We start from the raw sequence: 23,423 nt of genomic DNA, 5'->3' as shown, positions 1-23,423 counted from the left end.
AAACTTTGCTCTAGAGACTAAACATGGGTTTCATCACTTCAAGCCTCCAATAAGCAAAGTGGTGGTATTGCACCGGCTGATGAGAGTCATCTACTGCCTGCAAATTGTTAACTTCATCAAATTGCGGCCCCTCAATTTGTGGCTTTTTCCCGTTTTGTGTCAGGAAATGGGATCTGAACAGATCAACGAGATAACACGCCTTTTTGAACTTAAGGAGGAGGTATAGACATTTTTAACAGTCGAGGGGTATGAGTATGCAGAGTTAATAACTCTGCATGCATGGGTGATTAAGCTGGCATATCTTTCCGATATTTTCAGTCACTTGAATGAGCTGAACCAAAATTGCAAAGAACAAAAATCTTTTTGCGAGTATGGATAAGAATCAAGGCTTTCAGAATGAGCTGAATTGGTGGATACAATGCATTGCAAATGGGTCGTTTGAGATGTTCCCAACTGTATGGCCACTTGTGTTAGGGTAGCTAAGAATAGAAATAGGTGCATGTATACTTGCGTGTACACCAATGCTAGGAGTTTAGTAAATAAATTTGATGAATTTCAGGTATTGCTCAAAACATCAAAGGCAGATATTGTTGTGATATCAGAGACGTGGTGTCACACAGATATAAGGAATGCAGAACTGGAATTTGGGAAGTACAACGTCTACAGAAAGGATAGACTGGATAGGAAGGGAGGAGGGGTTATGCTATTAGTTAAAAAATACATAAAATCCAAGGAAGTGAAGCCAGTGGACATCGCTGGACAGTGCAGTGTCGAGTCAGTTTGGTGTGACATAAGCATTGGGAGATCAAAATTGAGAGTAGGAGTGTGCTATAGGCCTAATGACTCTGATCAGTATAATAAGAAACTGTACAGGGAAATAGAGTGGGCCAGTAAATCAGAGAGTCTTATAATGGGAGAATTTAATTTCCCAGATATTGACTGGAATTTGGGGGCTGGTCACTCACACACTAGCAAGGCTTTTGTGGATTTATTGGATGATTGTTTTCTACATCAGCATGTTCGGGAGGCAACTAGAGGGAGGAATACTCTTGATTTGGTTATCAGCAGTGATTCTTCATGCATTAAGAATCTGCAGATAAATGAACCACTAGGTGGCAGTGATCACAGTGTGCTGAAGTGGGATTTACTCAAAGAGGTAACTACCATTAGGGGTAAAGGGAAGGGTTATTGCTTTCGTAAAGGCGACTACGATGGACTGAGACAGTATTTAAATTCTATACATTGGGACCAACTGATGATGTTACCAACAGCAAATGCAAAATGGGAAGCATTCAAAGAACTTATCTTGGAAGCTACTAGGCTTTACATACCAACTAAGAAATACTGTTCAAGGTTTAGGCCTAAATGGATGTCGGATGAACTGATGAGGCATATGGCAGAGAAGAAACATGCATGGGATACATACAAATTAACACATGACACAGAAGCCTATGATAGATACAAGTTGATCTGAAACCAAGTTACAAAGGAGGTTAGGCAGGCGAAGGCAGATTACGAGAAATCTTTGGCAAGGGATGCAAAGAAAAACAGCAAAGAGTTCTTTACTTATGTAAACTCTAGAAGGAAGGGGATGAATCAGATTGGTCCACTTGATATCGATGGGTCAACTGTTGATGATCCTGCTCAGGTAGCTAACAAACTAAATGAATATTTTGCATCGACATTCACACATGAGGAGTTATTTAGCGAGGGGAAAGCCAGAGGTGTATTCAACTCTAGCAGTAAGCTAGAGAATGTTGTAATAACTGAGAGTAAAGTGGGGGAGAAATTGTTGAAGATAAACACAAGAAAGGCACCTGGGGTGGATGGGATCTATCCAGTTATATTAAAGGAGGCAGCAGAGGAAGTAAGCAAACCCTTAGCCATAATTATGAGAGCTTCCTTGGACTCAGGGGAGGTACCCACAGACTGGAGATGCGCAAATGTGACCCCAATTCACAAAGGAGGATCAAAGGCTGACACAAGTAATTATAGACCTGTGAGTTTAACTTCTGTTCCGGGAAAATTAATGGAGGCACTAGTTAAAGAAACACTGCAGGATCATTTAGACAAGACTTCAGTTATAGCTCGGACACAGCATGGTTTTGTTAAGGGGAAGTCTTGCCTGACCAATTTGATTGGATACTATGATGCAGTCACAAAGGAACTGGATGCAGGGAATAACTTTGATATTATATACTTGGATCTTAGAAAGGCTTTTGTTACTGTTGCACATGGAAGACTGCTGCACAAATTGGAGCAGTGTGACATTGGAGGCAAATTGCTGCTGTGGATAAAGGGGTGGCTGAGGGGGAGAAGACAGAGTGGTAATCAATGGACACTGCTCGTCGTGGACTAATGTTATTAGTGGAGTCAACACTGAGCCCTGAGTCCCTGAGGGCTCAGTGTTGGGTCCATTATTGTTTTCTGTATTCATAAATGATACTGATGATGGTATATCAAGCTTAATGTCGAAGTTTGCAGACGATACAAAGGTAGGCAGGGTTGTCAAGGATACTACTGACACTATGCTGCGGCAACAGGATCTGGAAAGATTGAGCAGATGGGCTGAGAGGTGGCAAATGAAGTTTAACATTGACAAATGTAAAGTACTACACATGGGAAACAGCAACCCCAGAGCAACGTATCAACTCTGTGGTACTACACTAACAGTGGTAGAGAATGAAAGGGACCTGTGGGGTGGTTGTGCAGGCAGATATGAAGTTCTCTGAGCAGTGCAGACGGGATGCAAGAGTAGCTCATGGTGTATTGTCAATGATATATAAGAATTTTTCTAGCAGGGATAAGGAGGTGATTATTCCCTTGTATAAGGCAATGGCCAGGCCACACCTCGAGTACTGTATACAGGTCTGGAGGCCTCATTTCAAGAAGGATGTAGAGCTGCTGGAACGAGTACAGAGAAGGGCAACAAGATTAGTGAATGGAACAAAGGGGTGCTCTTACGAAGAGAGGCTTAAGTTTTGCAAATTACAGTGTCTGGAGACTAGGCACCAGCGAGGTGATCTGATAGAGGTGTATAAAGCCTTGAATAGTTTGAGCATGCTCAATGCTGATGGGATTCTTCCTCTCGCTCAGAATAATCACCTGAGAGGGCATAAATTCAAATTGAGGAAAGACAGATGTAGGATAGACGTGCGGAAATTTGCCTTTAGCCAGCGGGTGGTTGGTTGGAGGAACAGACTTCCATCCCTTGTAGTGGAGGTTGATAGCCTAAATAAGTTTAAGGCTCAGCTGGACAGGTATTTTGAACGAACAGAGGGATGAAGTGAAAGTGGTTTTTTTTTTTTTTTTTTTTGGCTGATGCTGCATAAGCTTGCTTTCTTGCATCAAATGCCTCTACTAATGCTAATGCTAATGAAAATCAAAAACAACAGTGATCCTAATACTGATCCTTGGGGAATTCCACTTTTTACATCAACCCAATCTGAGGAATAACCATTTATCACAACCCTCTGCCGCCTACCCTGAAGCCATCTAGCGATCTATCTAAGGTTTTTCCCTGTGATTCCAAACTTTTCCAGCTTATAAAGTAGCCACTCATGTGGGACTCAGTCAAGTGCTTTGCTGAAATCCAAATAAACAATGTTGAAATTGAAAGAGATGGTTTATGCATGGGTACGGCACATACATCATTTCTACTACCCAGGTAGTATATGAATACATTATTTAATTATATCTCATATTGTGAATACCTTCACAACAATTTTCCACGGTATTGCATTGCTTTGAATAAGTAATACTTCACCAGTGTAGAAGACTAATGTTACACTGTTTCGAAGCTTCGAAATGGTGCTGTCTGGGTGGTAGTATCTGCTGAGATAAGTAACATTAGTCTTCTCCACTGGTGAAGTGTTACGTATTCAAAGCACTGCAATACCATAGCAATTCATTGTGCAGGTATTCACAATTACCCCAGGGGTTCACAGCTGGTGAGTATGGGCTTGGCACACTCAGGATCCTGAGTGTGATTCCTGTCTACTTTTGACTCTTGTTCTCTCTCTCTCTCTCTCTCTCTCTCTCTCTCTCAGGGTAATTCAGAAATTTTTTTTTTTTGGCTTGTGCAGCATAAGCCTCAGGCTTCCTTGCACCATATGGCTAATAATACAGGTAGTTTCCGACTTTATGAGTTAATTCGTTCCTAGTGCATGCTTGTAAAGCAAAAACTCGTAAAGCGGGAATTTATTTCCCATAGACACAATTTTAAAAATAGGGGTTAGGTTACCAACAATGAAATTAGTTAGCTAATTAGTTTATGTTTAAACAATGATTGATTTATCCAAAGAAATGAAAACGTAGCCTGTAAAATCAAGCAAATTATAATAATAGAGAAATTATTTATGACTTACAAATGTTAAAGAATGCTTATTCTTCACCCATCATAATCGACTAAATGCACACTCGTTGATCACTCATTATTGGCTTGTTTGTTGCACAAGGAGTCGTCTTCTTCAGAAATGCTTCAAGAGGCATTGATTTCCAAGATAATCTTCTCTTTTCTTTTTAGATTTCAATAGCATGCATAAGCATTTTTTTAATGGAACACACAAATTGCAACTAACGCGATTTGCACAGAGTAACAAGTTTACGAAGCATAAAAAAAAAAAGGAATGAAGAGAAGATTCTGAAAGTCTATTTATTTTTTTTTTACAATTGAAGATTTCAGTAAAGGGGAAACACATTTCACCATAATAATGTAAAAAACTACACAATTCCACCTATCAGTATTTTCGAAAATGCAATAACATTTAGTTTACTACCCATTTATAATTGATTGCAACTAACAGAAAAGCCCAATAAACAGGAAAGTGCAAATTGTTTTTATTGTTTTATGGTCATAACCTCCAGAAATGCTTTAGAAAAATATCACAAAGCCATTCAAAATTGGTTCTTATAACAGAACACATGTTAATGATGAAAGTGTACTGCATTTTAATGATTTGAATTGGTAACTAATACAATTTACACTATAAAAACGACCTTTTAGAGAGTAATATAGCAAAAATTTCAATCTGAGGTCGTGGAATGAATTATCAAAAAACAATGTGTTATTGGGTTCACATTACGATATTTTCACGATACAATGCTGGAACGGATTAATATCGTAAAGCGGGGTACACTGTATTGTTTAGCTGCGTGCATGGTTGAAATGCAATATTCATGAATGTTTAACATTCATTTTTTGCAATTAATGTTCATATTTTTGATTTTTTTGATACTTGAAGGAAAAAAACAAACAAACTTGCAAACCCGGGAACTCGTAAAGCGTGAACTACCTGTAATAATAATAACAATATGAGATATAATTAAATGATGCATTCATACTATCTGGGTAGTATAAGTGATGTATGTGCAGTACCCATGCATAAACCATCTCTTTCATACTCTTAGCATTTAGCCAAGAATATATTTTTAGAATGTCGAAATTATTCCCTAAGTCCAGCTCTTGATTGACCCTGTCAAAATAGTTAACCAGATTAGTTAAACATGATTTTCCCTTTACAAAACCATGTTGAGCATCCTTCAGAATTCCATTTCTATCTAAATGATTCTGAATTCCACCCTTGATCACTGTCTCTGTGATTTTCCCTACTATTGAAGTTAGATTGACTGGCCAGTAATTTCCACTTCACTCTTAGAACTGCCCTTATGTACTTGAGATGCATTAGCACTTTTCCAATCCAATGGAATCACTCCCAAGTCGAATGATGCTCTCATAATTACCCTCAATGGTTCAATGCACTCACTTGCCACCTCCTTTAAGATTATAGGGTACATGCCATCAACTCCAGGAACCTTACTGGCCTATAGGCTCGAACGTTTTTTCATTAAATAAATGTGAAATTTCAACATCATTATTTAAATTTTTTTTCAACTTCATTCCAATCATTTCTCATTGACACAGAGTTTCTCAGCTGTAAATATCAATGCAAAGTAACTGTTGAGTTCATCTGCAACTTCAGCTGGGGTATCTAATACACAAGAGTGTATTAGATATCCTGGCTGAATTCACAAGTTCGAAAGAATACAAGAAGCAGCACCGTATTTAGTAGTCACAGGCTTGAACCCCAGTCACTCAAAGCACATGTACTTTTGTACCCTCCCACCTGACCGCTCGCAGAAGGTCATAATTCAGTGATCACTAATACTATCTCTCTCTCTCTCTCTCTCTCTCTCTCTCTCTCTCTCTCTCTCTCTCTCTCTCTCTCTCTTAAGCACCTCACATTAAGCACAAACTAAATGTTCTAATGGTGGCTCTTTTTAAGTTAATTTAATGCCCACATTGGTTACCTAATTTAAACAAATTAGGTAACCAATGTGGTAGCCTTGTTCTCAAATAAAATTTAGCAAAAGAATAAAATATCGTTACAGATCACTCAAGTAATAGAATGTTTGTAAATAATCATAATAATAGCTATTAAGTATTTGTATTACTGACCTGTAGTTCAGAGCAAGGCGGATGTATTCCATGTGATTCTCTGCTGTTATACGACGATACTTGGTGCTTAACTGTACCTCATTTCCAGTAGCACTATGAGTTGTGAATGGCATATCTAGCCTTTGAAATGCTTCAGGTTCCATGTCACGAATACACATCAGTCCTAAATTATTAATATTCAAATTAGTTTTGGGTTTAACAGAAGCATTCTGAGAAGTGAAATTGAATAAAAAGAAACATATATTACAAATATTTAGAAGAGTTTCTGTATAAAATTAATACCATTAGAAAACAGAGTTGAAAGGAAAACAATTTTGGAGGCAAAGTGATAAATAAAAGTTTCCTCCCATAAGAAAATTTATTAATAATCTAAATATTTATGCTCACCACTGAGAGGTTGCTGTGAGAGCAAGAGTTAGTGTGCTGCAATCCTGTAGTAGCCATCATGATATGATTGTGAAGTGGTTATAATGTCAACCTACATACTGTAAAAGAAAGCTCAAGCTGCTATTATTATGTGCTACTTCATTGTTACTGGTAGCCAGTGAGAGGTCTGTGCCACATTTCATCTGCTCTATCCTCAAACCAAAGATAAAGCTATATATTTATACTACTTTTTAAGAATATGAAAGCACTGCAGATAAGCCTCACTTTCAATATCCTCAAGTAGCCGCAGAGCATACGAATGCATCAACTCTTTTAGCTGAATATCATATTGTGCCTGGTGTCTTTAGGTATTCCAGTCAGCCTAATTGATCTTCCACCATGATATCCTAGATAGATGGTATAGATGCCCACTAAGCAGATAGGTTATCATGGGGAGGTGATCACTTTCATATAGGTTTTCTTCCATTTCCCAAGTGAACTAAAGGAGAAGGGAGACAGATATAAAAATTACTGGCACAAAATGTACAAGTAATAAGGTGGAGAAAGGTGTTAGTTTTAATTCCTGCATTTAGAAGGAAGAAATCACTGTCAATAAACATGTGCATGATAATTCAACCCCTTCCATTAATTCCAGTATTTCACAGGGTGTTATGTCCACTGAAGTCCCATAATATCAAGACTGCTGGAGGCAACTCTATAATGATATCACCGTCAACTGGGAGATGACAGTCCCAGGTAGCAAAGAGATGGGCATACTATTAGTATGAACCTTGCTGCATTTTTAATTGCTACTTCCTCTATATTGGTTGCAAGTGGTATATACTTTGGAATGGGTTATGGTTAACCACAATAGCATCTTGAGGTAACATCTCCATGAGCAGGACCATTTCCAACTATTTCCTTCCTAATGAGACTAAAAATTATTCTAAAAGGGATCTCATTTTCCTTTTAGATGTCTCCTGTTAGCAAAATTAAACTGGATCATTCTTATGCAAGTGAGCCTTGATGTCATCAAAATTATGCCAACATTCACAATTCCACTGTACAAATTTAACAATTATTTGGATCTGATGAGCCCATCATTTGACTTTGAGGGCTTGGTTTTCTCAGTATTTTATTTATCCTTTTTGGCAAAGAATGTTGGGTGGCATCCATTTTTTTTTCTGTGTTAAATGTGGTGCTTGGATTTTCTTTATGGCTTTATTTTGGTAGAGATGGCACACCAGAAGGAACTGATATAGGAGAGGCAGATGAATGGATTTTATGGGCATCTTTTTTTTGAGAGCTTAATAACTAATGTGCAATGGGAATGAAAATAAAGGCCAGCAGGAAGAGAGACAAACTGAAATAGTTTTCAGAGCTATTTCAATTTATATTCCAATGGAACATTTCCCTGCAACCTTCTTCACACATGCAGGCTTATTGTTATTTGTTACATATTGGTTTAACCACTTTTCTTGGCTACCAATAAGATATGCTCTATTATGTGTTAAGTCTGTCTGTCTGTTTCTCTCTCCATTGCTGACTTGCATGAGAATATGCAGGGTACATTCTTTTGCAAAAGACGTATAAGGATTTTGCAGCTGTGTAGGCCTTAACTTGGCAGAGGTCACACTAAATTGTATTTTTACCTCTATAAATATATATAACGACTTAATCGTAACAAATAATTAATACATAACTATAGTGTTAAAACTAATATACATAACTAATACATAACACGTGATACGGAAGTTGTATAAAGGGAACTCGTAGAAAACACTAGATACCGAAAAATATATATATATAACATAACTGTTTTGGGATATAACTTAAGGATTTAATTTTTGTTTTGAATTTCATTGAATTAAATCGGAATCATGACTCTGACCAGAGCAGCAAAGCAAAAGGCTCAAGCTAATGGGAGTGCTGTGGTTCAGGGGAGAACTGAGGGGGGCAGTTGCCCTCTGAATCACAGTATATTAAAATGCACTGTTTGCTTGATGTTTGCGGAGCAATCGGGTACGGGACATGATACTGCCAAGGGGGATGTCTTTGTGTGTGCACGATGTAAGGAGTGCAAGGAAATCAGGCGACAATTCAGCGTTGTTATGGGCCTTTATGAGAGCTTGAAGGACAGGGTGGATGCCCTCGAAGGAAATAAATTGAGGGGCCCATCAAGCTCTCAGCTGCCCACATCAACGCCAGAGCTTGCACTTGGTCATCAGGCAACACAGAAGCAGCCCCCTAGGCAGAATGCGCTGGTCCCACAGGAACTAGTAGTTGTTGGTGACTCTATTGTCAGGGAAATGGGGAACATGCTTTGTAAAAAGGATAGGTGGAATAGGACCAGGGTATGTCTGCCAGGGGCAAAGGTTGATGACGTTGTAGAGCGGATATCATCTTTTAAGGGCACAAAAGGTGATATAGTTGTACACGTTGACACCAATGATATTAAAAGTAGGAGACCGGCGGAATTACTTAGCAAGTACAGGTCACTGTTGAAAAAAAGCCGTGAATTAGGGTTGAACTTGAAAGTGTCTGCAATTCTGCTCAGACACGATAGGAGGGAGTATATGATGAGAGCCTTGTCGATCAATTCGGCCCTGGAGGGATTGTGCAAGGCTCAAGGGGTAGAATTTTTTTTCAGCCTGGACTGTACTTGTTAACAGGAGAGATTGCTTCTACAGGGATGGGATACACTTAAATAGAAAGGGTGCAAGAATTTTTGCTGATGCTGTCGAGGCAGTGTTAGGTGGGTCGGAAAACTGCTAGTTGGGGGGGATACAAGGACTAATAGATTAACAGTAGCCACTGGCAGAGGTGGAAGTGATTCTTGCACTGCTTCTATTGAAATGAGCAGAAGTCTGAAAAACAAGATGCAGGATATTTCAGAGACTGCTGGTAGTCATTGCGGTACAAGTAAACACATGGGTTGTGTTAGGGTAGCTAAGAATAGAAACAGGTGCATGTATACCTGCATGTACACCAATGCTAGGAGTTTGGTAAATAAATTTGATGAATTTGAGGTATTGCTCAAAACAACAAAGGCAGATATTGTTGGGATATCAGAGACGTGGTGTCACACAGATATAAGTAATGCGGAACTGGAATTTGGGGAATACAATGTGTATAGAAAGGATAGACAGGACAGGAGGGGAGGAGGGGTTATGCTATTAATTAAGAAACACATAAAGTCCAAGGAAGTGAAGCCAGTCGACATCGATGGACAGGGCAGTGTCGAGTCAGTTTGGTGTGACATAAGCATAGGGAAATCAAAATTGAGAGTAGGAGTGTGCTATAGGCCTAATGACTCTGATGAGTATAATAAGATATTGTACAGGGAAATAGAGTGGGCCAGTAAATCAGAGAGTCTTATAATGGGGAATTTTAATTTCCCAGATATTGACTGGAATTTGTGGGTTGGTCACTCGCACACTAGCAAGGCTTTTGTGGATTTATTGGATGATTGTTTTCTACATCAGCATGTTCGTGAGGCAACAAGAGGGAGCAATACTCTTGATCTGATTATCAGTAGTGATTCTTCATGCATTAAGAACCTGCAGATAAATGAACCACTAGGTGGCAGTGATCACAGTGTGTTGAAGTGGGATTTACTCAAGGAGGTAACTACCATCAGAGGTAAAGGGAAGGGTTTTTGTTTTCGTAAAGGAGACTATGATGGTCTGAGACAGTATTTAAATTCTGTACAGTGGGACCAACTGATGATGTTACCAACAGCAAACTCAAAATGGGAAGCATTCAAGGAACTAATCTTGGAGGCTACCAGGCTTTACATACCAACTAAGAAATATTGTTCAAGGTTTAGGCCTAAATGGTTGTCAGATGAACTAATGAGACATGTGGCAGAGAATAAAAATGCATGGGATACATACAAATTAATGGGTGACATGGAAGCCTATGATAGATATAAGTTGGTCTGTAACCAAGTCACAAAGGAGATTAGGCAGGCAAAGGCAGACTACGAAAAATCCTTGGCAAAGGATGCAAAGAAAAACAGAAAAGAGTTCTTTACATACTTGAACTTGAGAAGGAAAGGGATGAATCAGGTTGGTCCACTGGATATTGATGGTTCAACAGTTGAGGATCCTGCTCAGGTGGCTAACAATCTAAACGAGTATTTTGCATCTACATTCACGCATGAGGAGTTATTCAGGAAGGAGAATGATGTAGGTAAAGTAAACATTGGCAATGAGCTGGATGATTTTGTAATAACTGAGAGGAAAGTGGAGGAGAGATTGTTGAGGATAAACATAAAAAAGGCACCTGGGGTGGATGGGATCTATCCAGTTATATTAAAGGAGGCAGCAAAGGAAGTATGCAAACCCCTAGCCATAATTATGAGAGCTTCTTTGGACTCAGGGGAGGTACCCATAGACTGGAGATGTGCAAATGTAACCCCAATTCACAAAGGAGGATCAAAGGCTGACACAAGTAATTATAGACCTGTTAGTTTAACTTCTGTTCCAGGTAAATTAATGGAGGCACTGGTTAAAGAAGCACTGCAGGATCATCTAGACAAGAATTCCGTTATAGCTCAGATGCAGCATGGTTTTGTTAAGGGCAGGTCTTGCCTGACCAATTTGATTGGATACTATGATGTAGTCACAAAAGAACTGGATGCAGGGAATAACTTTGATATTATATATTTGGATCTTAGAAAGGCTTTCGATACTGTTGCACATGGAAGACTGCTGCACAAATTGGAGCAGTGTGGCATTGGAGGCAAATTGCTGCTATGGATAAGGGGATGGTTGAGTGGCAGAAGACAGAGAGTGGTAATCAATGGACACTGCTCAACGTGGACTAATGTTATTAGTGGAGTTCCTCAAGGTTCAGTGTTGGGTCTGTTGTTGTTTTCGGTGTTTATGAATGATATTGATGATGGGATATCAAGTTTAATGTCCAAGTATGCAGATGATACAAAGGTTGGCAGGGTCGTTAAGGACACTACTGACGCTATGCTGCTGCAACAGGATCTGGAAAGGTTGAACAGATGGGCTGAGAGGTGGCAAATGAAGTTTAACATTGACAAATGTAAAGTACTACATATGGGAAACAGTAACCCCAGAGCAACGTATCAACTCTGCGGTACTACACTGACAGTGGTGGAGAATGAAAAGGACCTGGGGGTTATTGTGCAGGCAGATATGAAGTTCTCTGAGCAGTGCAGACGAGCTGCAAGAGTAGCTCATGGTGTCTTGTCAATGATATACAGGAATTTTTCTAGCAGGGATAAGGAGGTGATTATTCCCTTGTATAAGGCAATGGTTAGGCCACATCTTGAGTACTGTATACAGGTCTGGAGGCCTCATTTCAAGAAGGATGTAGAGCTGCTGGAACGGGTACAGAGAAGGGCAACAAGATTAGTAAATGGAACAAAGGGTTGCTCTTACGAAGAAAGGCTTAAGTTTTGCAAATTGCAGAGTCTGGAGACTAGGCACCGGCGAGGTGATCTGATAGAGGTGTATAAGGCTTTGAATGGTTTGAGCATGCTCAATGCCAATGGGATTCTTCATCTTGCTCAGAATAATCACCTCAGAGGGCATAAATACAAATTGAGGAAGGACGGAAGTCGGATAGATGTGCGGAAATTTGCCTTTGGCCAGCGGGTGGTTGGTTGGTGGAACCGACTTCCATCACTTGTTGTTGAAGTTGATAGCCTAAACAAATTTAAAGCTCAACTGGACAGGTATTTCGAACGAACGGAGGGGTGAAATGGGAGTGGGTTTTTTTTTTTTTTTTTTTTGGCTGATGCTGAATAAGCTTGCTTTCTTGCATCATATGCCTCTACTAATGCTAATGCTACATCTAAGAAATGCACAATTTCCTGTTTTTATTTCTGAGAAAAGTTTTTTTTTTTTTTTTAAATTCTGTTTGAGGTATACTTACGTGTGATCTTACTAATGGATGGCACTGATTATTATACAAAAGTTTTATTTTTTTTAATGACAATGAAAATTTAAAAATGTATTTTTTTCACGTGCAATTTTCAATGAAATAAAACATTATAAACAAAAATGTAAACATTCAATTATTAGTAATTTCCATTTTATAGTTCATAAATTCATTAAACATATGAAATTTAAACATTGTACATACACACATATTTCTGTATATACAGGAACTCCCCGACTTACGAAATACTCAACTTACAGAAATTCGACTTTACTTAAAAGTTTTTGCCAGCCGGTGCAAACTTAAAAAAATCATGGAAACTTATTTTGCATCCCATAGGAATAAATGGAGGTATCATGAAAACATTGTAAAGTGAACCCAATAAATAACATGCTGCTTTTTTTTTTTTTTTGGTAATTCGTTCCAAGTCCTTGGAAGTTGAAAATTTCGCTATATTACTAAGCTATTTAGCTATTTATCTCTCTAAAAGGTTATATTTATAATGGAAATTGCACTGCCCTTTCATCGTTATCATACTGTACGTTCCTGTTATAAGAATCAATTTTGAACGCTTTGTGATATTTTTCTAAAGCACGTTTCTGGAGGTCACGACCATAAAACAATAAAAACAATTCACACTTTCGGGATTATTGGGCTGTTAGTGCATCTAATTATAAATGAGCAGTAAACTTGATCATATTGTATTTGCAATAATACTGATAACTGCAAATGTTATTATGGTGAAATGTGTTACCCTTCACTGAAATCTTCAATCATATAAAAAACAAATTTTCAGGAATATGTAATATGTAAATAGGAATGAAACTTCTCTTCATTCCTATTTACATATTACAATGATGAAGGGAAAGCAACCAACAAAAAGTGCAAGTGGTGGTGGTAGTGCCAGGAAATGAAACAAAATTGATTTAGAAATGAAGATGAAAATGATTTAGATGTACAAAGCAGGACATAATTTGTCATCTATTGCAAGGGGCTGATCTTAGTATCATTCTGCCGTTGCATGGATTTGTTTAGCGTTCGAAATGCAGTGATTCCCTGACTATTATTACCCTTGTGGTCCTCTGTCGAGATGGGGCATAGTGGTCAGTCTATTTTATTTAATTTTATTAATTGGTCATGTGATGTTGTTAGTCTACGTTTCCACCTTAGTGAGATTTCACATAATTCGGAAACGGGTGCCTTCAGGGGCGCTGCTAAATTTCTTTTAATTGGCTTAATTTTCTAAATTATTTTAGGAACGTTGCTTCAACACTACCCTCTTCTTTTTTATCCCCCCCATATATATTTTTCTGTTATTGTTATGTCATTTTATTTGGTTAAGTTCTTTTTCACTCTACTGGTTTGCCATGCTACTGGCAAATATCCTATTTTAATTTAGCTTATTATAAGCAATATGTAGTGGATTGTGCTTTTCTGCTGCCACTGATGTTAGCTTTCCTACTATTTTTCTTATTTATTTTTAATATATATTTTTATTAATTTCTGCCTGTCTATTTAATTTTTGGGTTAATCCAAAAATTAATGATATATATATATATGCTATATCATTAAGAAAATATAGCATGAGGATGACGAGATGGATTAACAGAGAGCTGGCCAGTCTAATACAGCAGAAAAAGATAGCATGGGTAAGTTACAAAGTTATGAAAAGTACTGAAGTCAAAAACAGCTATTTTATCTGTAACAGTAACACAGATAAGGTCAGGGAGGCCAAGTCTGAGTATAAGAGGGCAAAGAATGGGGAAAAGGAATTTTTCATGTATGTGAATACAAAGAAGAAGAAAACAAATCACACTGGATCCTTTTTACTGGGTGCAGAATGTTCTTAGATAACCTAGTTGATGTTGCTGATGAAAAAAACAGGGTACTTCACATTGATCTTTACTGAAAACAGACCCTTCAAGGTGAGGAGAGGCTGTGAGTGAGGCTGAGATACATAAAATTTGTGATTTCGAAATTACAGTTAATTATTTATTAGAAAAACTTTTGAGTGTAAAAGTAAGTAAGACTTCATGAGTTGAGCATACACCCAGTAATTTTGAAGATGGGTTAGAGCATAGGTTCCCAAACTTTTTCAGGCCACCGCCCACTTTGCAAGACATAAATTTTGTAACGCCCCCCATTATAATAGTTTTCCGCGTTCAAGCCATTTGATATTTTCGACGTAAATAGCAACTAATGGTACATTACTGCTTATGCCATTAAATTATTGAAAAAGTAGTGGCCAATATGTGTTTCATGTAAAGATTGTAAAGTGTATGCTTGAATAACATTATGCACAGTTTCATACAATGGTTTAAATATGAAAATTTGGAATACATATTAAGAGACTGCAAATGCATTAGTAAGAATCTTATTGTAATAATTAAAACACCATCAAATATATTACAAAATTGTTTATTTCGAACTAACAAAGTAAAAATACAAAGAAAAAATAACAAATTAAGATGAGCCTGATGCATTTTTAAAAGTTTGTTAATATCGGGTTCAACTTTCGTTAAAAACAGTCGTAAATCACCACGCTCAGTTATATGCAATCGGTTCCTTTTCTTAGACAGTAAATTCACTACAGCACTAAACCCACGCTCAACCAAATAAGAAGATGGAAATGTAACTAAAAATTTCTGCACTATTTCCCATAATCCAGGGTACAGTGTTGGTATTGATTTCTGAAGCCAGAACTCTTGGTATCCACTTTGAATTTTATTTTTAGTTCTTCATTTGTTGTGAGTTCTATTAGATCCTCTTCTAAATTTGATGATTCTGCTGTGTTTACCTGTGAGAAAGGATCTAGAACCCAATTTGGTATATTCATGTTTAGAATATCCTTGAATCGCTCATTAAAATCAGCATGGAGAACCTCCAAGTGTTGGCAGTATGTAAGTAAATCTTCCTTTTTGAGAGAGACTGCTGATAAATTTGAAAAGTGGATATATTCCCCTTGGCCTTGAACAGAAGAAGTTTCCCCAACAAAAGCGACAATAACGTTTTTTGTTTTAATTAAATTCCATTCATCACCTTGTAATTGTAGATTGACTTCATTAAATATTTTATAGAGGTCTGTCAAATAAGCGATGTCATTTTTAGATGTAATCAGGTTGGCCCGCAATCCGTCGTCTCTGTTTTCTAGGAACTCTAGTACTGAATCAAACAAATTGAAAAATCAATCCAGACAAATACCTTTTGAAAGCCAACGAACTTCTGTGTGAACCAGCAAACGATTGAAATTTTTACAGTTTTCACTACAAAGTTGGCTAAACAATCTGTCACTCAATGAATTGCTTCTAATCTTGTTGACTGCTCTAATAATGTAATGGAGCAACATATGCAGGCGTTCACTTAAATTCTTCGCAACCAAATGTTGATGATGAAGAACACAATGTATAGCGAGTACATTTGGTACTGCTTGTTTCAAATGCGCTATGAAACCCTTGTGGCGCCCTGTCATTGCTGGAGCACCATCAGTAGCAGCAGACAAAATATTACGAATAGGAATGTCTTTCTCTTGAAAAAACTTATTCATGGTATTAAATATAGATTCTCCCCTTTGCCCAAGATTATCTGCACATATTGAAAATTAGGACAATAAAAGAGTTGATAATTGGTGGGCAGCATTCCAACTAACAAATTTTCTGTTTATACTCCAGGATGCCCACACGGTCAGAGATCCCGAAATAGAGGGAGAGAATACAAATATCTTCTAAGAATACTTTTTGAAGCCGTTAGTCGCAATCTGTTAGCTTTGTACTATTAGAAAATATTGCAGTTTTGTGAAGAATACACATTTCAAGAAACAATCCGTTATTCTTAGCGGATGATTTTTTTTTTTTTTTTCTTTCCTTTGATGCACCAGTTTTCGAAGTTTATAATGCAGCTACAAATAGAAATATTTTCTCGAAATTTCGTTAGAAGATCAAACCCAGGTAACTGCTGTTCCGATATTGTTTACTAAAAACAATTACAATAAAGCAAACTTTTTTTTTTTTATCAAATGCACATTGCAGTGTTATCAGTTTTACACCAGTTTTTCTCGTTTCTAAAAGATGAATTTCTCTGATTTTCTGTTCGTAGGAACAATACACGTTGAAGAAAGGAAATGCGATCTGTTTGCCTTTCAAAAAAAGTTGTTGCTACTGTTTCGCTTTATTGCTTCTTATGTCAACTCACAGTAACTCGCGTTGTCGCATTTCAAAAGCCATAGGCTAATTAGGGCGGGTTTAGAAAAATATCAGAAAGAGGCCTAAAAAAATACACTTGATGTCACATTTTTGTCATTTGCGTGAAATTCAATAGAAGGTTTCGAAAATTGAAGTGGGAAAATCGAAGAAAACAGTTCTGGCTTCACCTATAGCGAATTTCAGCTGTGTCCATAGAGTAAAAATTATAGAATTTATTAGATGACCTCTGAACTGGGTCCACTGGACCCGAGGAGATAAAAATACGGATAAGGAGCCATCAACCCCTAGACCGCCTGAACGCCCCCCCAATTGCTTCTGAACCCACTATTGCCCCCCTAGAAGGCTTCAGCACCCACTGGGGGGCGGTGCTGCCCACTTTGGGAACCTATGGGTTAGAGAATGTGCACTGAACCATTGAGGTTAATTATAAGGGCATCATTGGACTCAGGAGAGATTCCTTTGGACTGGAGAAGTGCCAATGTATAAAGGCAATTTTAAGAGCAAGTGGGTAACTACAGACTGGTCAGCCTGACTTCAGTGGTTGGAAAAACTTTGGAGGCAGTAATTAAGAGTACAGCCAGTCCTCGTATAACACGTGTTTACACTACACGAATTCGATCATACACGATTTATAAATAAGGGAACGATATCGTATATAACACAAACCGAATTCGCTTATGCATGATTCGCCTTTGTGTTTACAAGAAATGGCAGTCGAACGCGGAATCACCCCAACTGACAACACGATAGGAATGAAGAGAAGATTCTGAAAATGTATTTATGTTTTTTTATATCAGTGAAGGGGAAACACATTTCACCATAATAACGTAAAATCCCACACAATTCCAGCTATCGGTATTATCGCAAATGCAATTAGATCGAGTTTACTACCAGTTTATAACAGATTCCACCAGCAGAAACGCAACTGGAAATTGTTTTTATTGTTTTATGATTGTAACCCCCAGAAATGTGCTTTAGTAAAAGGTGAGGTGTTAATAGTGTGTCTCTGCCTTTACGGTGTTGTTTATTCAGTTACTACACGTGCACAGCTTTGTTTATGTGTATCAAGCGTGCCTCCTCATTTTGTAATTGTGCTTTATTCCCTAAAAATGAGTAAAATACTTAAAAGGAAGTTGGTGAAGACACTACAGATTCAAAGAGAAAAAGAAAAGCAATATTGATAAACAGAGGCGGACTGGGTCAAAAATTCTTACCTGGGAAAATTTGTAGTGGCTTCATACTAGCGTTTATGGCCAAAATCACACCGCCACTGGCCCACTGGGGTTTCCTCGGTAAGGCTTATGGCCAGTCCGCCTCTGTCGATAGAGAAAAAAATATGAAATTGTGAAACGCTTTGAGCGAAATGAAAGACTATGTGATGTTGCACATGCTACAGGCCTAAATGAGGCAACTCCAAGAATTAGAAAGAATGCAGAGAAAATAAAAATTTTCATTGCAGGAACAACTCCAAGTGTAATTAAAATCCATTAGATTAAGACACAAAGAATTGGAAGAGATGGAACAGCTGTCATCTGTTTGGATAGAAAATCAAACAAAAAAACAAGTTTGCTTAAGACAGAAGCAAAAGCATTAGCAATATTTTATTATGTAATAGTCGTAATAAAATACGTAAGTATTTTATTACAATTATTTATTGTGTTTGGTAATGTTTTGGTTAAAAATGTGTGTTCAATCTTGGGTGGTCGGCACCTAACCGTATTTTTTCCATAGGGCCTGTTGTTTGTATTGCCCGATTTTGCATTGCACGAGGGGTTTCTAGGAACACAACTATCGTGCTATACAAGGACTGACTGTATAGTTCAAAGACAATTATATAGAAATGGCCTTCTGAAAGACACATAAGATGGTTTTGTTAAGGGAAAATCATATTTAACTAACCTGGTTAGTTTTTTTGAAAAAGTCACTCATGAGCTGGGTGCAGGAAATAATTTCAACAAAACATTTGACTCAGTCCCACACGAGTAATTATTGTATGAGCTGGAACATGTTGGATTCATAGCGAAAATTCTTAGATGAATCACAAGATGGTTGTAGGGCAGAAGGTCATTATTAATGGACATTCTTCGGGTTGGTGTAACGTCAGAAGTAGGGTCCTCAAGGATCGGTTTGTGGACCAGTGTTTTTTTCTGATTTTCACAAACAACATAGATGAGAGAATAGAGAATGTGATGTCAAAATTTGCAGATGATGCAAATATTCGGAGTCATTAATGATCAGTACCAAGCAGAGCTCTTTCAGGATGACTTGAACAGGCTTTGAGAAAGGTAAAAAAAGTGGTAGCTATGTTTTAATTCAGCAAAATGCAAGATCTTACACTTGAGGAATAGCAACCCCAAAATAACTTATACACTTGGAGCTGAATTAAAAACAAAAGAGAAAGAAAGAGATCTAGGAGTTATAATTTGGGTGGATGTGAAGTTCTCTGAGCAGCATATTCAAGCAGCCAAGAAAACCCATAGTGTCCTATTAATGATTTGCTGAACCTCAATAGCCTGCAGAGATAGAGAGATCATAATCCCACTATATAAGGCAATTATATGACTGAACTTAGAATATTGTGTCCAGAAGTATGGAGACCTCACCTAAAAAAAACACATCTCGAAAGGGTCCAAAGATAGTCAACCCTCGTGGTGAGATCTGCAAATAGGCGACCGTATGAGGAAAGACTATGTGGAATATAGAGCTTGGCAACCACATACCTAAGAGTGTAGCTGATTGAGGTCTTTTGGCTTTCAGAGGGAATAATAAAATGAATGAAGGCAAATTTTTAACTGCTATAAAAGATTCCAGAACTAGGGGTCATAATTTCAAATTACGGGGTAGCTTGAATGGATTGGATTGTGGGAAACTTTCTTTTAGCCAGCATGTTGTTAATTACTAGAACAAAATGACAGCTTGAAGAAATTCAAAAGTCAACTGGATAGTTATATTCACGAGGCAGAAATCACATAATTAGTCTATTTTCTTAACAATTTTGTTATATTTTCTTTTTTTGTTCTTTATGTTTTTATTCTATTGTGTTTATTACTTTTTCTACTCCGTGACAGGGTCTGGTACCATGTGCATGGTTGTGTCCGGTTACTACTATTATTATTATTATTAATGTTGGCCAAGGAACTCTGACCAAGGATCACACCTTTCTGGAGTTCCACATAATTGTTTTCTGGGAGGCCTTATTGTGGCTAGGTAGTGGTGAGCTGTGAATATTTTAACAATAGGCTCGCAGTTTTGCTGACTTTTTATTATTCTCTTTTTTGCAACTAGGGAAATAAAATGGATACATTTTTTTCATTATAAAATTTTAATACTGCAAATAAAAATAACACTAAATATTTTCCACATCACAAATAATATAAAAAAACTATCAAAACATTCAGAATATAAAAACAAATATTATATAAAAAACAAACAATTCTAAAGAGGTACACAAAAATCACAGACCTGTTCTGTTATAGTTCTTGGAGGTGATCTTGATCTGGCCATCATTGTCTTGGTTGACCACATCTCTTTTGCCTGTAGGTTTGTAGTTAAAGGCTAATTTTGATCTGGTTTAGGTTAATTTTTTCTATGTGGCTGATCCATTGTTTCTGATACCATTTTATGTCATTTACTATGTTATCTACTTTTAATTTCTCATGAATATCTGAATTTCTTTGATGATCTAGTCTTGTAAAGCCTAATAATAGTCTTAAAAATCTCATTTGTGTTGCTTCTAGTTTTTGTGCACCTTTCTTATTTATTACTCAAGTCTCACAGCCAGGGCGGTTCTGGTAGGTGTGCAGTACATGCATGCACGCAGGCGGCCAAATCCCTAGGGCAGCCGATAGTGCACTTTAAAGAATAAAATTAAAATGTAATTTAATATTATTTTAATATTGTGGTCAGCGATGAAATAGCAAACGTGGTATTGGTAATAAATAATATTGTATTCTCTAAAGGCCCAATCACAATGAAAATTAAACATAAAAATAACGTAACAAACGTTACCGTAAAATTAAGAAGTCATACCAATATTCACAATGGGAACATAAACATGACCATAAACATATTTGGTAACCATGGAAACACAACATGCTCTTCTTTCATACTTCAAAAAATTGATGTTTGCGCAATGACGGATGATACTGCTGTGCAATTTATGGTTATAAATAACTGAATTTTCTGATGTTTTGCATCAGAAAACTTAGAAGTGCAAGCACAGGCAATGGGCGTTCATCCATTGAACCAGAGAAGGATTCAACAATGGGACTTCCATAACCTCTACGACTGTGTCTTGTTTTGAACCACATAAACAAAAACATGAAAGCTTGGAGTTGGCAAACTTTCATGTTAACGTCTTATGATTAAGGTTACGCTTATGTAATTCATTGTGAATGGTTTCATTAAATAACATAGGTACAAGGTTTTATGCTTATGTTATGTTTAATTTTCATTGTGAATGGGTCTTTATTCCCGTACTGTTAATCTTAATCTTAAATCATCGTTTTAATTTTTGACGGACCAAAAGGAAATTTAAATAAAAAGAGAGAAATGCGCATGAACGTTATTAATTTAAATATTCGCCCACAATCAATTCTCTTGTCGACCGTTTTCAACATTTTCACAGCAAAAAATTTGTTACTACCGAGTGAGCAGTGAGGTGCGAAGTATGTGAATGGACAAAAAAAAAACGTAAAGTGCAGCCATTATCAACCCACTGCAGGATGGAAGCCTCCTCAACAATTCATGCTGAGGGAAATGGACCATAATCTGCCACGCTGGTACAGTGTGGGTTGGCAGATCGACCGTATTCAGCAGTCAGGGGCTTGAACCCCGGTCTACTCAAAAAGCGTGTGCTACTGCACTCCCGCTCCTGCCCACTTGGCTACGGAGGCCGTGGATGGACAATGGGTGCATAAATCATAAAAGTAACCTAAGAAAATGTTGTGTGAGATTAGAGCTTTTGCTGATAAAGAATAAACAAACAGATATGTGTTTTCATTTTGTGCTTATTTATTTTAATTTAGTGTAAGTAAACCTTCGGAACCCACACAGAAAGGTTTAAGTCAGGTTTGGGTCATTACAAAGTTTTTATGCATTCGAAAAGAGAAAAAATAAGTCTGTGCCCTGTAAGCAAAGAATTATTATTATTATCATTGTTGCTCTTATATTATTTCTCCCTGATTGAGGGTTCCACCTCGTGAAGGGTATTGCTACCAAGTACACAGGGTGGATGTTCTTAAGTCTGGTGTTACTGTTGGTCGAGGAACTCTCTGACTATCCTACAGGTGTTCAGGATTGCGACTTTCTGGAGTTTCTTGTAGATGTTCGCTGGGAGACCTATTGCTGCTAGGCTGTTATGTAGGGTCTTTGGCACCATACCTGTGGTTGACACGATGATGGGGATGGTCGTTACTTGTTGCATATGCCACATCTCTTTGATCTCCTGTTTTAGATTTGTGTATTTCCTGATTTTTTCCCCATGGGTTTTCTGCAGGTTGGCAGTGTTGGGTACCGCTATGTCAATCAGATAGGTAGCCTTTTCCTTCTTGTCCACAAGGGTTATGTCCAGTCTGTTGTGCGGGATGGTCTTATCCGTTATTATGGCGCGGTCCCAGTACAGCTTGTGGGTTGGGTTTCTAGTACTGCCTGGGATTCATACTTGTAATATGGTACACTTTCTTCGATCAACTGGTATTTCCTTGCTAGCTTCTGATGTATTATTCTGGCTACCTGGTCGTGTCTATGAGTGTACTCAGTCTGGGTGATCACCTTGCATCCTGTGGTGATGTGTTGGATTGTTTCAGAGGCCAGGCGACATCGTTGACATATGTCATCAAACATTCCAGGCTCCTTGGCGATATATTTTCTATAGTTCCTGGTGTTGATTACCTGGTCTTGGATGGCAAGCATGAACCCTTCATTCTCGGGGAAGAGCGGGATGCACTTCCCCGAGACTTATTATTATTATTATAGGTTCAGATATGTCAGATAGGAAAACAAAACATCAGTATGGGGCTTTTTATTGCAAACAGAAGAATGAAAGTGATAAGGAAAAGGAAAAATTACAAGGATCCATGCTGAAATTCGTCACGTTGGACAAGGGTGACCTGGCAGCATCAACATCAGTCACTTCAGAATTCAATTCAGACAGTAAGGACGAAAGGGAAGGTGAAAAATCAAATGAAAAGTTTTAAGTTCGTTTGAAATTGTGCCAAGAAATATCAGTGCTCGAATCAAGCTGTGGTGAGGATAATTTAGAAAATAATAATTGTTGAATTGATGGCTGAATATGATATAGTGGATCCTTTTAGTTGGCCACCAATTATTAATAATCGGTTATTAGAACTCATAATTCAGAAGGGACCTGTAACGCTTCAAAATATGAAATTTCTTAAAGATAACAATGAAAGATCATTTTCTGCGTAGCAATATATGAGACTTTTGCCTAACGGTGAAAAAGTTCAAAGAACTTGGTTAAT

At 37.6% G+C, this 23,423-nt stretch overlaps 1 protein-coding gene across 1 annotated transcript in view; it reads right to left on the bottom strand.

Annotated features, from left to right (window-relative positions):
• Positions 1-23,423, bottom strand: part of HERC2 (E3 ubiquitin-protein ligase HERC2) — a 971,627-nt gene that overhangs the window by 47,496 nt on the left and 900,708 nt on the right. Inside the window, exon 79 of the mRNA XM_090372402.1 lies at positions 6,458-6,620. Within this exon, the coding sequence (XP_090228528.1) occupies positions 6,458-6,620 (163 nt within the window). The remainder of the gene's footprint in view (positions 1-6,457; positions 6,621-23,423) is intronic.

Source organism: Mastigoproctus giganteus, chromosome 1 (genome assembly GCF_048544385.1).
Source record: "Mastigoproctus giganteus isolate SK-2022 chromosome 1, ASM4854438v1, whole genome shotgun sequence".
Taxonomy (NCBI): Eukaryota; Metazoa; Arthropoda; class Arachnida; order Uropygi; family Thelyphonidae; genus Mastigoproctus; species Mastigoproctus giganteus.
Note: the sequence above shows the minus strand (reverse complement) of the source record. Positions and strands in the feature narration are given on the sequence as shown.